The sequence below is a fragment of the Nyctereutes procyonoides genome, unplaced genomic scaffold (assembly GCF_905146905.1).
Source record: "Nyctereutes procyonoides isolate TBG_1078 unplaced genomic scaffold, NYPRO_anot_genome, whole genome shotgun sequence".
NCBI lineage: Eukaryota > Metazoa > Chordata > Mammalia > Carnivora > Canidae > Nyctereutes > Nyctereutes procyonoides.
In genome coordinates, this window is record NW_026575159.1 from 14,216,909 (window position 1) to 14,232,942 (window position 16,034).

Below are 16,034 nucleotides of genomic sequence, written 5' to 3' on the forward strand. Positions count from 1 at the left end.
CCTTATATATATATTTTAATGTTTTTACCTTGAAAATCTTGTTTGCTAATATATTTTCGTAATATATGCGATTGGCCTGTTAGTACTGACTTACCTTTCTGTTTTATTATAGGTGGAAAAACCAATCAGTTGACTCTCCAGAACACTGCAACTAAAGCAATTATTCAAGGTCTTATGCCAGACCAGAATTACACGGTTCAAATTATTGCATACAATAAAGACAAAGAAAGCAAGCCAGCCCAAGGTCAATTCAGAAGTACGTATTTACAGTTCTTAAAGTGTTAGCAGGGGACTCTGTTCCAGCTCTGAGTTGGAGTCTGTGGTAAATATTGTAACAGGTTAAAATTGGATTACTTAGATTTGAAGAGTTCTTGAAGGATATTTAGTGAAATCTTCCTTCTAGCACTAATACACCTCTGCCCCTCCCTTAACCCATTTCACTGAATGCCTACTTAAATCCTCTAAATTTTACTTCTTAAATGCTCTCGCTCACACTGTCCTCTGAACCTTATGCAGACATCTCGTCGACCTGGTACATAGTAGGTGCTCAGTGAACACTCACCGAATGACTCAGTGGATGATGCCTGCACCTGATCTATGGTATCCCCAGCAAGTGCCAGTCTAGCCTCTACATAAACAATCTATAAAGGAAGTCAACTCTTTCTAATAGTGAATCAGTTGACTTTTACTGTTTTCCTGTTATGTGCTGGGTCCCATGACAAACAGCTTTGTGAACATGGTAAATGAGAGAGTTAAATTCAGGGCTCTGTGAAGGGAGATGTTCTGTCTGTCCCAATAATGGGCTAGGATGAGAATGGATGGGGGATGGCTTCATATTTGAGCCAATTATCAAATAGTAAGTTGGGAAGACAGGGCAGGGCAAGGCATGCAGAGATATTCTAAGCAGGGGAGAAAACTCTGAGGTAGCTTAATCCCTGTCATTAGAAAGCCTCCCCTTATATTGAGTGTAAAAATTGTTTTTACAGGCTGTGATTTTTTTTGCTTTTGGGGAGATAGATATTTGTTCATTTATGAACGAATTCGTTCATTTATCTGTTCTTTTCTTCCCCCACGTTTAACAAATACATATTGCATGACTACTAAGTGTCAGGCCTTATTTTCGACCCTGGGAACATGACAAATCCCTGCCCCTGTGGACCTTTTATTCTAAGAAGAGACCACAGCAATTCCCTTTTCCTGAGAGTGGCCATTCATATGTGGATGGCAAAGTTTTGTGTATTGTGAATGCAAACAGATGAGGCCTGTCCTGGTTAACTTTCTGTGTTACTTCATTGTTACTACAGACTCTTTAAACATTCCACCTTATTAAAGCGTAATTTTAAACTTATTTAAAAAAATCAGCAGGGTAGTATAAAAAAACCCCAAAGTATCCATCAGTCACTTCAATAATTACCCATTCACAGCCCATCTTGTTACATCTTTTATCCTCCCCCCCCCCACTCTGCCCTAGTTTTGAAGCAAATTCTGGACTTCATTGCAAATCACAATAGCTTTTCAATTCCTGCCATTAGCTTAATCCACAAATCTGGGAGGCTGTGAGATTCATCCACGAATCTAGAACTGCGTGTGCAACAGTGTTTTAGCTGGATTTTCTGCCCCTCTCTCCTTTTTTCCCCCTTCCTCTTCTAAATAATGTTTTATGACCCATATTTTGGGATTTTGAAATTAAAAAAACCTAACTTTGTTCACCAGCTACCGCTTGAAACTTCCGAACAAAGACATTTGGTGAATCCACCTGTCAGTAGGACATGCAGATGTTTTAAACATGTTCTTCTTTTGAGATTCACATTGTCTGGAAGCTCTGGAAAAGGGTTTTATGTTATTTCCAATATAAATCAGCCTCTGTCTGCCTTTTATTGGCACTGTGCTTCAGTTTCTGGCCTCTGACATTCCGAAATGAGTAAGCGAAATAACTCTTCTTAAAGTTTATGAGAAACAGTGGACGGACAAGGAGACATTTTACTTTAGATTGAGGGTATTGCAGTTTATGATTCCAGAGAGTCCATTGGCTGAGCAGCATAAGGAACAGGTAACCTTAGAAAGCTTTTCCAATAGCTATTTACTCAAAGCACTTCAAAGGAAATGCAGTTGTTTTCAGCTTGCTTAGCTCTGCTGAAATCATCTTATTAAGACAGTCTAAGTGGTAGTTGATTAACTTATATGTAAGCATATATATTTCTTAGCTACATCATTATTATTGTCAAGGATTCGTTGTTCCCAAATAAAAATTAAAATAACTTTGGATGGTTTTCTTTTTCATTTTGCTCCTTGTGAGATGGAGTCTGGTCTCCACTCCCTGGAAAACTTCCATGGTTAGGTCCAGGAAAATGATGAATCAAACAAATGCTGTGCATCTAGGTTTATAATTAGTGTAGAGATTTTAAATCCTCATGAGTCCATCTTCTGATACACAGAGAAGCATGAGACAATGCTGTTGGATTTTAAAGATAGAAAGGCATGTCTGATGTAGTGTATGCATTTGGCCAAGCAAATCAAGCATGGCCTCAAGTTTTTTCATCTGCAAATGGGGGTAATGATATATGCCTATTACTGCATGGAATTAACTCACTTCAACACATAGTAGGGACATGGTTGCTGTTGTCATGATTAAGGCCACTTTGCTTATGACAGTCTGTTTCCCAATTTAATTTGCCTCCTGCATGAGGAAGAGAGCAGCGTGGTGTGACATATGTGTTGCAACTTATATATAAAACGCAGTTGAAAGTGACTTTTTATATATTTATATAGCAGAATGGTTTATGGCCCTATTTTGGCAAATTTTCTTTTTGGCTATCATTTTCCTCTTTGGAATGATATTTTGCTAATCTCTGCCTGTAAAATTGTGCCCATCTCTCAAAGTCTGGCTCAAATATCACGTTCCCTATGAAGTGTCCCTGAGTTTCCTCCTCTGGAATTATTCTTTGCCAGATCTATTTCTGCTTCTATCGCCACTCAGCACAGTTGTTCTCATATTAAAATTGCAGATTTCTTTTACTGAATGTAAGCAATTTGAGGCCATGGCCTATGGGTGGGTGGGGTTGAAGATATAGATTTGGAAATTATCCACAGGAGGGTGCACATTAAAATTGTGGGGTCATAAAATTATAGGCGGGTGTACAGAGATGTAGGGCAAACTTACTATATGATCATGTTTCAGGAATGGAAGCAGAAAAAGGATCCAAAAAAATGATAATATAAAGGAAGAGTCAGAGGAATACAAGAAAATCCAGGATAATGCCTCTGTAAAAACTGACAAAGAATTTAAAGAAGGAGGTGTTCCAAAGTGGTGAACGCTTATAAAGAAGTCAGAGAGTGAGGTCTGAAAAAAATGGATTTAGAAAGTTAGAGGGTCAGTGGGAATAGTAGGATCAAGGCATCTTCTTCTTATTATTTTTTAATCTTGGAATATAACCTCTAGGTACCACAAAGCCAAGGAAGGTTTCTAAGGAAATAAATAATAGAGCTAGAGCAAACATGACCTTGGCAGCTGGCAAATCTCAAACCCTTTCAGCAAAAGGAAGGAAACCAGTCAATGAAGAGGAGGAGGGAGGGATGATAAGACAGGGTTAATGAAATAATGCCCTAGAGAAGGCAAGAAGGATGGTTCAGAGGAAATCCTTCCTTCCCCTTCTTAGCTCACCCTGTAATAAATCTGCTGATTTCCATGAAGTGAAGGCAACAATTAAATGAAATATCTCACTATAGGATCACTCCTTCCTTTTCATGGATGTTTTATTTGTGCAAAAACCATTGCCACTGGTAGTGGTCTGAACTGGCTCAAAACAGGGTAGGGTGCCAAGCAATAGCAGGAAACTTCTGTGGAGTTTTAAGCAGTGGGAAGTGAAGGTATGAGAGAGTAGATTGGTATGGATATATTAATTCTGGGCTCCTGAATATTTCATACTGGCACTGACAAAGAAATTCTACTACTACTTAGTAGGGAAGTTTTTTTTTTTTTTAAGTTTGAAAGGAAATTATTTTGGGTTTTCCACTCTCTAGTTGCAGATAGACCAACCAACTCCAAATGAGTATCTTCATGGCCAAGATCTTTCTAGAACATAGGCCTTGTTCAGAGACCAGAAGATATGTCTTGAATCCTGGGCCAATACTTCCTGGTTTTATGAAATATGTTTTAATTAGTTAGCCTCCTGGTCTTTCCTTCTCTCATGCATGAAATGGAGGTAATCATGCTGATTTTATAACAATTATGACAGGTTGGATTTATTTAATACATCTGCCTGTAGTGAGTACTCAACCAAAATAATTTCTTAAGTGTCTTCCACACCTTCTCGTGGCAGGGTTGAAACAAAATAGCACTTCTAATCTTTGGGAATGTAATCCTATCATGGAGCTAATTTCTACTTAATACTCTCAATACTTGCAAGAGTTTTAGCTATGGAATATTTTCTTTTAGTCTTTAATACGACATGCTGCTGTGTTTCTACTTTTCTTCCAGTTAATGATTTGGAAAAAAGAAAGGAACCAAAACCCAGAGTCAAGGTTGTGGATAAAGGAAATGGGCACAAACCGTCTCCACCAGAAGAAGGTCAGTTTTTTGTCTTGTTTTGTTTTGTTTTGTTTTGTTGGGGGATTTCCTTATTTTGGGGGTTGAGTTGTTCCAATTAACACAAGCGATATACACACACCTGGCCATTGGCCCCATCAGAAGAGTGCAGATCTGATACAGAAGTCTCCCTCAGCCCTATGCCACTCCTCCCTTCCTCACATCTAGTAACTGCCAGTACTTTTCTCTCCCTTCCTCTCTGTCTTCAGTACCTTACCAGGTTCTCGTGGATTTATTTTCTATTAAAATACTGGCAGGATCTGTTCATTTCTTTCCACATCTATTGCCAATACTCAGCTAAGTTTCTTTTCTGGCATACAGGATTAGTTAGCACACTCTCCATTTATTTTCTACCAAGAAGTTTGAGGAATCTTTTCAAAACAAATCTGACCTTATGCTCCCTCCGCACACACCTTAAAGCTCATTCAAGAGCTTTGCACTGCTTTTAGGACAGAGGCTAGAATTTTTAACTGGCCCTCCATGCCCTGCCTACCTACCTGTATCTTCCTCTCCTTCCTCACCAAACAGCTCACTGCTGTCTAGCCCCGCTGGCTCATTCAGATCCTTTAAAGATCTGGTTTCTCTCTGCTGCACTGTCTACATGAGACACTCTCCCCCATCACTGCTCTACGTAAATACCGCCTCTTTTTCCTGCAAAGCTCATTTCAGTCATCACTTTCTTTAAAACCTTCCTGACTCCTTTCTTTCTTTCCAGGCCCTCATACAACAACTAATTTTCCTTCACAGCATTTGCTGTAGTTATAATTTTACATTTACTTATGATTGGAATGTTTGCTTTTTCCACTAGACTGTATGATCCAAGAGAATAAGATTGTGTCTGTTTCTGCTCCTTACTGACTCCTCAGTATCTAGTAATTTCTACTACCTAACAGGAGTCTAAGTTAATATTCACTGAATGCAAAAACAACTAAATGGTTTATGAAGAATGCAAAATATGAATTGCTAAAAATATTGTCACCCAACAACCTGCCCCAGTGATTATTTTCATGCTTTGACATATGACTTTTCTGTGGATATACAGACATATATGCACAGTCTGCCATATTGTATTTGTTGTTCTCTGCTTTTTTTTTTCTTCATTTTGAGAACTTTCTATGTTACTGCATACAGGAGGGAGGATAGCCTAGAGATAAATTGCATCAACATGCCATTTACCTGCCTGAATTCAAAGCTTTGCCTTAAGCTTGGGTGATTTATGCTGCCTTTGCCTTAAGCCTGGGTGATTTATGCTGGTTATTCTAATTTTTATGTCTTTGTTTCTTCATCTAGAATTTATTTCATAGGCTTCTTAGAGATTAACTGCGTTGACAAATGTCAAATACTTATAATACTGCCTATCAGTAAATAATGTTAGCTGTCAATATTAATCTACCTCATTCCTTTTAAGGGCCAGATAATATAGTAACTATTTCCCATACTGATGAGCATTTAGTTACTTTATAGTTTTCACTATTGCAAACCTGCTGGAAAAACATACTTCTAAAAGTGGAGGGGTGCCTGTGTGGCTCAGTGGGTTGAGCATCTGACTCTTGGTTTCGGTTCTCCCAGGGTTGTGAGGTCGAGTCCTGTATCAGGATCTGTGCTCAGCATGGAGTCCGCTTGGGATTCTCTCCCTCTCCTTCTGCCACTCTCCCTCTTGTGCTCGCTCTCTTTCTAAAATAAATAAATACAATCTTTAAACAAAATAAAGAAATAAAAATAGAATTTCAGTGTTTAAGGATATGCATATTTAGAATTTTTGAAAGTGTCTATCATAGTGATACTTTTTCCAATAATTTATTTTTAAAAATAAATTCTTTCCAATATTTGGAATTTTCAATATTTAAAAAATTTTCTCCACCATATTAATTGCTTTACTTTGGATTTCTTTAATTACTAGTAAGGTTGAGCCTTTTTGTTTTTCATATCTTCAGTGGTCATTGGTATTTTTTCCCCATCTTTGGTCCATGGTCCATTTTTGCTCTGTGTTCCTTGTTTTTTTCTAAGAATACATAGAAGTTTTCTATCTCCACATTTGAGATGCTAAAACTTTTTCTCTTATATTGTCATATTGTTGAAAATATCTTTTCTTGATGTATTATTTGCCTTGCAACTTTATTCATGCTTTTTGAAAATATTTATTTATTTATTTATTTATTATTATTTATTTATTTAGATTTTATTTATTTATTTATGAGAGACAGAGAGAGAGCAGAGACATACGCAGAGAGAGAAGTGGACTCCCTGTAGGGAGCCCAATGCAGGACTTGATCCTAGGAATCTTGGAAACATGCCCTGAGCCAAAGGCAGATGCTCAACCACTGAGCCACTCAAGCGTCCTGTTTTTTGAGAATTTTTAATACAATTTTTAAAAATTCATGACAGTTGTACTGTTGTTACCTTTTATTGATGGCTTTGTGACTTTCTTAGATTATGAAACATTTTCTTGTCTAATAATTTATCATTTTATATTTATATTTAACTATAATATTATAATTTATTGTTACATATATCAGATATACAAAAAGTATAAAAATAACATAATAAATGTCTTTGTCCAGTTAAGAAAATAAATGTGTTAAAATATAGTTGGAGCTCCCTCTGTATCCCTATATATGCCCTTCCCCTCTTCATAAGAGGCTATCAGTATTCTGAATTCAGTGTTTATCATTCCAATATGTGTCTTTATCATTTTATTACATATATCTGAATCCTGAAACCATACTTTAATTTTACATTTATATCTTAAATTTTATATACATTTTATCATATGTATCTTTTTTGCAACTTGCCTTTTTTTAGAACACAATATTAGATTTTTAAAAGTTATTTACATTACTTATGTAGAGGCAATTTATTCATCTTTGTTGTGTAGACTAGAATCCCATTGGATAAATAAACTCCAGTGTATTTAATCCTTCTACTCTTAATGTTCCCAACATTTTGCTATTACAGACTTGCTATAAATACTTTTGTTTATGTCTCCTTCTGTACACACAGTAGAATTTCTCTAGAGTGTATACCTAGATTTTGAATTATGCAGTTGTAACATGCATATCTTTAACCTCGTTGATTGTATTTATGGTGTCTTTATGTTTTCTATCTATTATTTGCTTCTTTCCTTATTATATTTATATATATATAATATTATAAACTTCATGAATTTGGTCCTTATCTCATTAATTTTCAATAATTCTCCCTTTTGTTATATCCATTTTTTAAACTAAAATATCAAAGTCCTGCTTTAGCTGTACCGTTGTAGATTTTGAGATTTATTATGATTATTATGTAGCACAGACTATTTCCTAATTTCCACTAGGCTTTCTATTTTGGCCCACAAGTTACTTAGAAATGTATTATTTAATTTCTTTTTAAAATATATTATTTATTTATTTATTTATTTATTTATTTATTTATTTATTTAGAGAATGCATGAGTTGGGGAGGGGCAGAGGGAGAAGGAGAGAGAATCTCAAGCAGATTCTGCACTGAGTGTGGAGCCTGACATGGGGCTCAGTCCCATGACCCTGAGATCATGACCTGAACTGAAATCAAGAGTTGGACACTCAAGTGACTGAGCCACCCAGGCACCCCAGAAATGTATTATTTAATTTGTAAACTTATGGAGAATTTTTAAGAGCTATTTATTTGTTATTGATGTTCAGTGAATTGCATCGTGGTGGGAATATTTTTAAAAATGTGTGGAGATTAATTTTATTGTTTAAATGTGGGCAGTGAGAAAAATTGTAATCTTTTTCTCTAATGTATGATTTGTCCATTTCTCTTTGTAACTCTGATAATTTTCCTTAATATAATGGGCTATGTAAGTGTGAAATAAGGGTTGTATTTTCCCAGTGCCTTTTTCTTTTGTATTGATTCTCTTTAATTTTAGTAATTAAATATTTGACTCCAGAACAATTTTTTAAATAATAATATAGCAATACTGGCTTAATTTCCTTTAGTAGTCACATAAATATATTGATTCTCTATCTTTTAACTTTCACCCTATTTGTGTCCTCAGGTTAAAGGTGAGTAGTCATGTGACAAGCATTTAGTTGGATTTGTAATATTGTCTCTTACAATCTCTGTTTTTTGTTTGATGACTTTAGCCTACTTAGATTTGAAGTTACTGATAAGGCTGGATTTGCTACTTATTTTGTGCTATTACTGTACATTTTCCCCTTGTATATCTTATTTATTTAGAATTGGTCAAAATGTGTTTTAAAATACATTCCCCCCTTACTGAACTAAAAAGTATTAGTTCATTTTGTATTTTTTGTATGGTTATAGTTAAAATTTTGGCATGCATATAAAATCAAAGTCTAAAGCTAATCTATATCTTTACCATTTCCTAACCAACACAACATTTTGTAATTCTTTAAATTCAATGATCCATCTCCTGTATTTTACATTATTCATGGCAAATACGTTAAGTTTAACTTATTTTTTGCCTCATGAAGGTATTATATTTATAATAATTATTGTTTTAACAGCCAGGGTTTTTCTAGATTTTCTCATGTTTATGAATTTATTTGCTCATCATTCCATCTTGTATGTCAGACCTTCTCTACATGGCCAGTTTCCTTTAGAGAAGATCTGGGTTGATAAACTCAGTTTTATTATACCAAAAATATCTTCATCTCCCACTTGATGTTGAAAGATTAGCTTGGTACCAGCTTGAGAGTTGTTGTCTCCAGTCATTTAGAACATGTCACTATCTTCTGGCTCCTGCTTTTGACAAGCCTGTATCCATCTAAAGGTTGTCGTTTTCAGATAACTTCTCTTTTCTCTCTAGTTGCCTTTCAGATTTTCTTTCCCTTTTCTCTGGCATTCCGCTGTTTCACTACAACAGCCTAGTTACAGATTTCTTTGTGCTCCCAGAATTAGGAGTTCTGTCTTTCACCAGTTCTGGAAAATTCTTAACATTTAACTCTTCAAATATTTTCCCCCAATTATCCATTCCTTTCTGTCTATACTCTTTTTGTGTATTTAAATTAGATTTCTCATAGATAATCTCCTCCAATGTCTCTTCATTTTCATGCTTTTTCACCTTTCTGATTTTATCAATGACATTTTGAGTAATTTCCTTTACCTTTCTACTAGCACACTAATTATATCTTTTCGTTTTACAAATCTGCTTTTTAGCCTGTACTTTTCAATGAGTAAATCTTCTATTTCTGGAAATTATGTTTAATCTTTAATAAATTTCTATGATACTTTGTTCTACTTTAGTGTTTTAAAAAATTCTTACAATAGCTCCATCATATTTGTTTTATATTCTGAGCCCAATAATTATATTATTTAAAGTATTTGGAGTCTACATTCTTCTTTTTCTTTTCCATACTGGTCTTCATTCATGGTGCTTGTTTTCTTGTTTGATGTGTCACATTGGTTTGTGAGCTTATTTGTGGGAATTCTTCACAGCATGGTTTAGGAGTATGCCTCTTCAGAGAGGTGCCCTTTGGTAGTAACTATTTATGTTTATTTTTTGTCTTGGGACACTCAGAGATTGTTTACAGTTACAAGTTCATAGGAGAGGTAGTTTTCTTCCACACAGAGCTTAGGCCAATACAAACTCTTTATTATCTCCGTTGCTGGAAAGCAGATATTTTTTTCTAGCCCATCATTTCTCTAAGCCCATTGAGGGTGCTGCTTTCACTTGAGAAGTATCAATTTCAGCCTCCTACATTGAATGTATACATGGTCTTGTCTCTTGTTCCTATATGACCATTAGCTGAACCTCTTGACTTATAAACTCCTGGTTAATATGAAATCTGCCCCCTTGCAATAAATAATTTGTGAAGAAGTACTTTGAGACTATGAAAATATTGTTTTTTTTTTCATTAAAATTTTACCCACTTGTTTTAACCTTTGTGATGATTCTTGCCTCAATCTGTTACTGCTGTGCTGTTTATAAAATGGTAATTTTCCTAACTTCATTGTTTACTCTGCATATAATAGCTGGCTTTCTCCTGTAAGGGAGATCTTTCCCTTCTCTTTGTTTGTCTATTTGTATCAATATGGACCCATGGATTCTTATTTTATGGGATGGGATTATAATCCTTTACTATCATTATTTATTTTGATGCTCAAATTCTTCCGGAGTTGTTCAGTGGGAGCTATTTCATGCTGTCCCCTATGCCTATCATTCTTTAAGCTTTGCCTATTTTGTGGCACAAATCTTACATTCCAGGGTCATGTTTTTTTTTTTTTTTCTCTGCTACTCTGAAATTAATCGTCAGAAAGTCCTGGTTTATTTTCATGGAAAATGGTATTTAGAAGCAAAGATGTGGACATGAGATGAGCTTATTGCATCTAGATTGTCATTGCTTCTAGGTCCTCTTCTCTGAGGGTACACATGCACCACACACACACACGTATGCACACTCTTCTATCTATTTATCTATCATCTGTCTTATTGTATCTTTTATCTACCTTAGACCCTTATCACAGGGTTCATTTTAGTCCTTCTCTTTCCATATTAATAACCCTTTTGCAAGAGAGTTAGAAACATGGCTCCCTATATCTTAAATATATCTACTTACATGCTCAACCATAAAAAGAGTTTTAGAGGGGTACCTGTGTGGCTCAGTGGTTGAACATCTGCCTTTGACTCAGGTCCTGATCCAGGGACCTGGGATTGAGTCCCATATCAGGCTCCCCCCAGAGAATAAATAAATAAAAAGTTTTAGAATTTCTAATCTATACACACTGTAAAAAAATTTATTAGTTAAGTTTCAATATTTGTGGGACACCTGGGTGGCTCAGCGGTTGAGTGCCTGCCTTCGGCCCAGGGCATGATCCTGGAGTTCTGGGATTGAGTCCCACATCAGGCTTTTGCATGGAGCCTGCTTCTTCCTCTGCTTTTCCCTCTGCCGATGTCTCTGCCTCTTTCTCTGTGTCTTTCATGAATAAATAAATAAAATCTTTTAAAAAGTTTAAATATTTGCTTTTAGTGTGGGTATATAATAAAATAGGTGTTCAAAAGTATCATGGGTTAGTTCGTTTCCTCCCTATTCACCATGGTTTTGTTATTCATTTTTAATACTGCTAGGTTAATTTGTGAATGCATAAGACATTAATGTGGTTCTGAGAGCAAAAATTATACAAAAGAAGTATCACTTTATTCAGAAGAAGTATCACTTCCTTATTTCACCTATTTTTACCCACCCCCTTCTAAATAACCAAATTCATTAGTTTCTGATTTATCTTTCCTGTTTCTTTAAAAAAACAGATTTGTAAATATTTTTCTGGAGGATTTTACATGTAAGTTCTCAGCTGAGTTTTGGCTTAGCATTCTTTGCCATGTGGTGCTTGAAGAATGGCACTCAAGGTGAAATCCATGTTCTATCCATGGATTAGAGTTGACCCCAGGTTTAGCTATAGCTATTCTTATATATCGTAAGTTCTTAATTTTTCCCCTTGATTCATCTTCCTTCTGCTTTTCTAAAATGAAAGATTGGGTGAAGTGAATTAAATATAGGAAAATGGAAATTGAAAAATTAAGAGTAACATGGAAACATGTTTTGATAACTGAATGAATACCCAGAGGACCATTCTTTCAACAGAGGATTTGTTTTACTCACTTAACAAGATTATGGAGGGGCATTTCCTGAGCCCAGGAACTGTTTCAAAGTATTTATTGCAGTGATTAGGACCTGGTCTAGGACAAAGACCATCAGCAATTTTGTGGGAAAAAAAGGCTTCCTCTTTTTGGCAGGGGCTCCTGTGAGGCATATGCAGGGACAGTGAGGATGGTGAGGGCACTGGCTGTGGGGGAGAATTGTCTTAAAAAGTAATTATAAAGAGTGGTAACAATCCAAGCAAGAGTTAGGGCTCCCAGGAGATTGAGAAAGAATGTTCATGGGGCCCATAGGCAACAAGAAGCCTTTCCCCACCCGAGTTGGGATGTGCCACTCACCACCTCCCCTCTTCCAAATGTATCAGTTCCATAATTCACACTGAAGTATGCTGCTCTTTTTTTGTTTACACTCAATACTTTTGGTCCAAGAGTCTACACTGATAGTGGTTCAGATACAATCATACATATTTCACATATTTTAGAATTTTAGCTTAAATATAAAGAGCTCAGATCCTTAACAGAAGTCGCTGTGCAGTTAAATAGTTACTTGCTTTCCATCTACTGTACATGTTTCTTCGATAATCCAAAACAAACTCCCAAACAAAAGTGGTATTTGCCTTTGAGCATAATACTGGCATGTTTGCCTCAACGGCTATTTCTCCTTTGTTGTCCAAACAGCTTTCTTCAGTTATTTTTAGTGTTTTGCACAAGAATGCAAAGCCAGATTGAAGATTATGAAACAGATAGGAAAAGTCCACATAGAAGTTTTTTTTTTTCCCTTAGTGGTTTTTTAATTAAAATCTCTGACCTGCTTGGCTTTTTTTAATGAAAAAAAATTAATGAAATAATTTTTAGTGAAAAAAAATTTTTTTTGTTTTCTACAATAAGAAGATAAGAAGAGGGTCTTTTTTTTTTCCTAGGAAAAAAATGAGATGAGTACAAGTTATTCTTTTGAGGATTGGCAAACTATGGCCTACAGGCCACATACAGTCTTGTTTTCTTATAAAAAGTTTTCTTGGGACATGGCTATGCTCAGTCCTTTATGTATTGTCTGTTACTGTTTTCCTCCAAAACCCAAGTTGAGCAGATGCAAGAGGTATCATATGACCTGTAAAGACTAAAATATTTTCTATCTTGCTCTTTTCAGAAAAAGATTGTCCTTTCTTGCTTTTTTTTTTAAGATTTTATTTATTCATGAAAGACACAGAGAAAGAGGCAGAGACATAGGCAGAGGGAGAAACAGGCTCCTTGCAGGGAGCGGGAGAGCCTGATGCGGGACTTGATCCCAGGACCCCTGGACCACAACTGAGCCATAGGCAGATGCCCAATCACTGAGCTACTCAGGCATCCCTGTTCCTTGCTTTTGAATTTGTTGGAACAGAATCATTTGATGACCCGAGTAATTCATTGCTTCTCTGAGGACATCTGGTCTATGTTGGCATTTCCAGTAAGAATTACATAGGTTGTGCTCTCCCATATAAACCTACAGTGGATCTTAATGCTCATATTAACACGTTTGACTTTTTAAAAATCTGAAACATAACTCCCAAAAGTTGGTTGTGGGGATTAAATTAGTTAACATGTGTGAAGTGCCTAGAACATAGTAAGTGCTACATAGGTATTGGTTACTGATATTACATTGGATAGTTTGCAAGAATCAATATAGCTATAGACTGATCTTTTATGTCATTGATTTAACAATAAGTGTGTAGAGGAGGGAGGTTTGGTGATTATCGTTTAGTGTTGAGCATTGAGTTATTCAGTAGGATTTAACTGGTGATCACAGGCAAGATCCTACCCTCACTCAACTAACATATTCTGGCAAGGATTCAGGAGAAAAGTCAATTATGCATTATGTATTGGCATTATGGTTGAGCACAGCCAGAACATATGATAATATTGAAAGTATATTATTACTTACTAGGACTGAGTATTTCCTGTTAATAGTTTTATGAGTTCTTGGCTTACAGTTAAGAAGTAAATTTGAGGGCAGCTCCGGTGGCTTGGTGGTTTAGCGCCTGCCTTTGGCCTGGGGCATGATCCTGGGGTCCTGAGATCGGGTCCCATGTCGGGCTCCCTGCATGGGGCCTGCTTCTCCCTCTGCCTGTGTCTCTACCTTTCTCTCTTCTCTCTCTCTCTTTCTCTCTGTCTCTAATAAATACATAAAATCTTTAAAAATAAATAAATAAAAATAAATTTGAAATTTTACCACCATTTCCATCAGTTATTCTGGGTCTCAGGTCTACCAAACCCAGGTCTACGAGTTCAGTCCAACAGGACTGGGACTACTGGGGATCTGAATTTTGGTAAGGCCGCAGTCAGAAAATCAGCCAGACCTAAGGGGAATGGGCGGGATTTGAAAGGTAATGCTGCCCAGATCTTGACTCCTAAAGGCGAGAGGGGAGGAATTGGGTCCATTCATAACCTGAACATTGGAATTAGGTTGCGGTCTGGAATTCATACATTAAAGTGTTTAGAAGTTTGCCCGGCCCTTGGATATGCTCTGTAGATGTACCTCCTCCTCCTTTTCCTTCTTATTTTGCTTCACTCTCCTCTTTCTCCTTTTCCTTTTTTCCTTTATTGTTATAATTACTAGTATCTAGACAGCTGATATAGTGTACCAGTCACAGCACCAGGGTAGACTAAAACATCTCTGCTAAAATGCATGGGGAAAATTGAGGAAGCATCTCTGTTCATGCCTGTGCCCTGAGTTGAGGAAAACTTCTTGAGAATTCATAATCGTGGGCCTGTACTACGTTCAAATTAAGCGCTCAAATCTATAGTCTTCAAATGTTCTGGGATCCTTCTATTCAAGAGATTATTATAAAAATTGCTCAGAGTTGGTAAAAGTAGGGTGCTGGAAGATGCAAACACAAAATCACAATTGAAGCACATACGTATAACTCAAATTCTAAAGATTGCCACAGATAGAGCAATGCCAAGAAAGAACACATAATTCCAACTTTTGAAATACAAAAGTAAACCATGTGCTATGAGTTAGAATCAGAAGAATAAATAAACACTATTATTAAAGCTTTAGAAATATTCAAAACAAGAGTAGAAGAAATTGAGAGACTATGAAAAAGAGAATATGTAGATTTGAGAAAGAATCAAATCGAACATGAAGAGTTATGAAGAACATTAATAGATAGCCCCACCCTGAATCCACACTGGGGAAAATGTAGAATGCCAGATTCAAACATAAGGCTTCAAAAGACAAAATCAGAATGAAGAGAAATAGATGGACTGGTTGAAGCCATTTTTAAATGATAGAGATCTAGCTATGTGCTGTTGTATGTTCTTCAGCTTTTTGATGTGTTAAATAAAACCCCTGTTTTCAGGGGCAACTAGGTGACTCAGTCGGTTGACTCTTGATTTCAGCTCATGTCATGATCTCAGGGTTGTGGGACTGAGCCCCATGTCAGGCTCTGCACTGAGTTTGGAGACTGCTTGAGATTCTCTTTCTCCCTCTGCACCCCCCACCAAAAAAAATCCCACTGTTTTTAAAAGGTGATGTTAGGTAATTGTACTTATTATTAACAAAAAGGTTGAGAAGTTCAGCAAGTTCAGCTTGCTCAATAAACTGGTGACGTGTTTGAGGAAGAAAACAATTTATTAATAAAAAAAGGTTGAGAAATCCTGATCTGTTACAAGTGTGTAGCAGAAAAGCTATGACATAAGTATGTCCCTGTTTCTCCTCACATCTTCCCTCCAAGCATTCCATAACATTTCATAGAAGCACAGAGCAAGCAAAGATTGTCCAACAGGCATAAGGCAGTAGACACATTGTAGGTCCCTGAGTCTGGGTAAAGATGCTCAAAGGAGACATCAGAAGATGATATGGATTGCTTTCCAGCCTGAGGTTTAA

The 16,034-nt window shown here is 36.3% G+C and overlaps 1 protein-coding gene across 2 annotated transcripts in view; it reads left to right on the plus strand.

Moving 5' to 3' along the window:
- Positions 1-16,034, plus strand: part of COL14A1 (collagen type XIV alpha 1 chain) — a 217,171-nt gene that overhangs the window by 32,443 nt on the left and 168,694 nt on the right. For both annotated transcript variants that reach the window (XM_055314233.1, XM_055314231.1), the window contains exons 4-5: positions 113-256; positions 4,478-4,567. In XM_055314233.1, the coding sequence (XP_055170208.1) occupies positions 113-256; positions 4,478-4,567 (234 nt within the window). The remainder of the gene's footprint in view (positions 1-112; positions 257-4,477; positions 4,568-16,034) is intronic.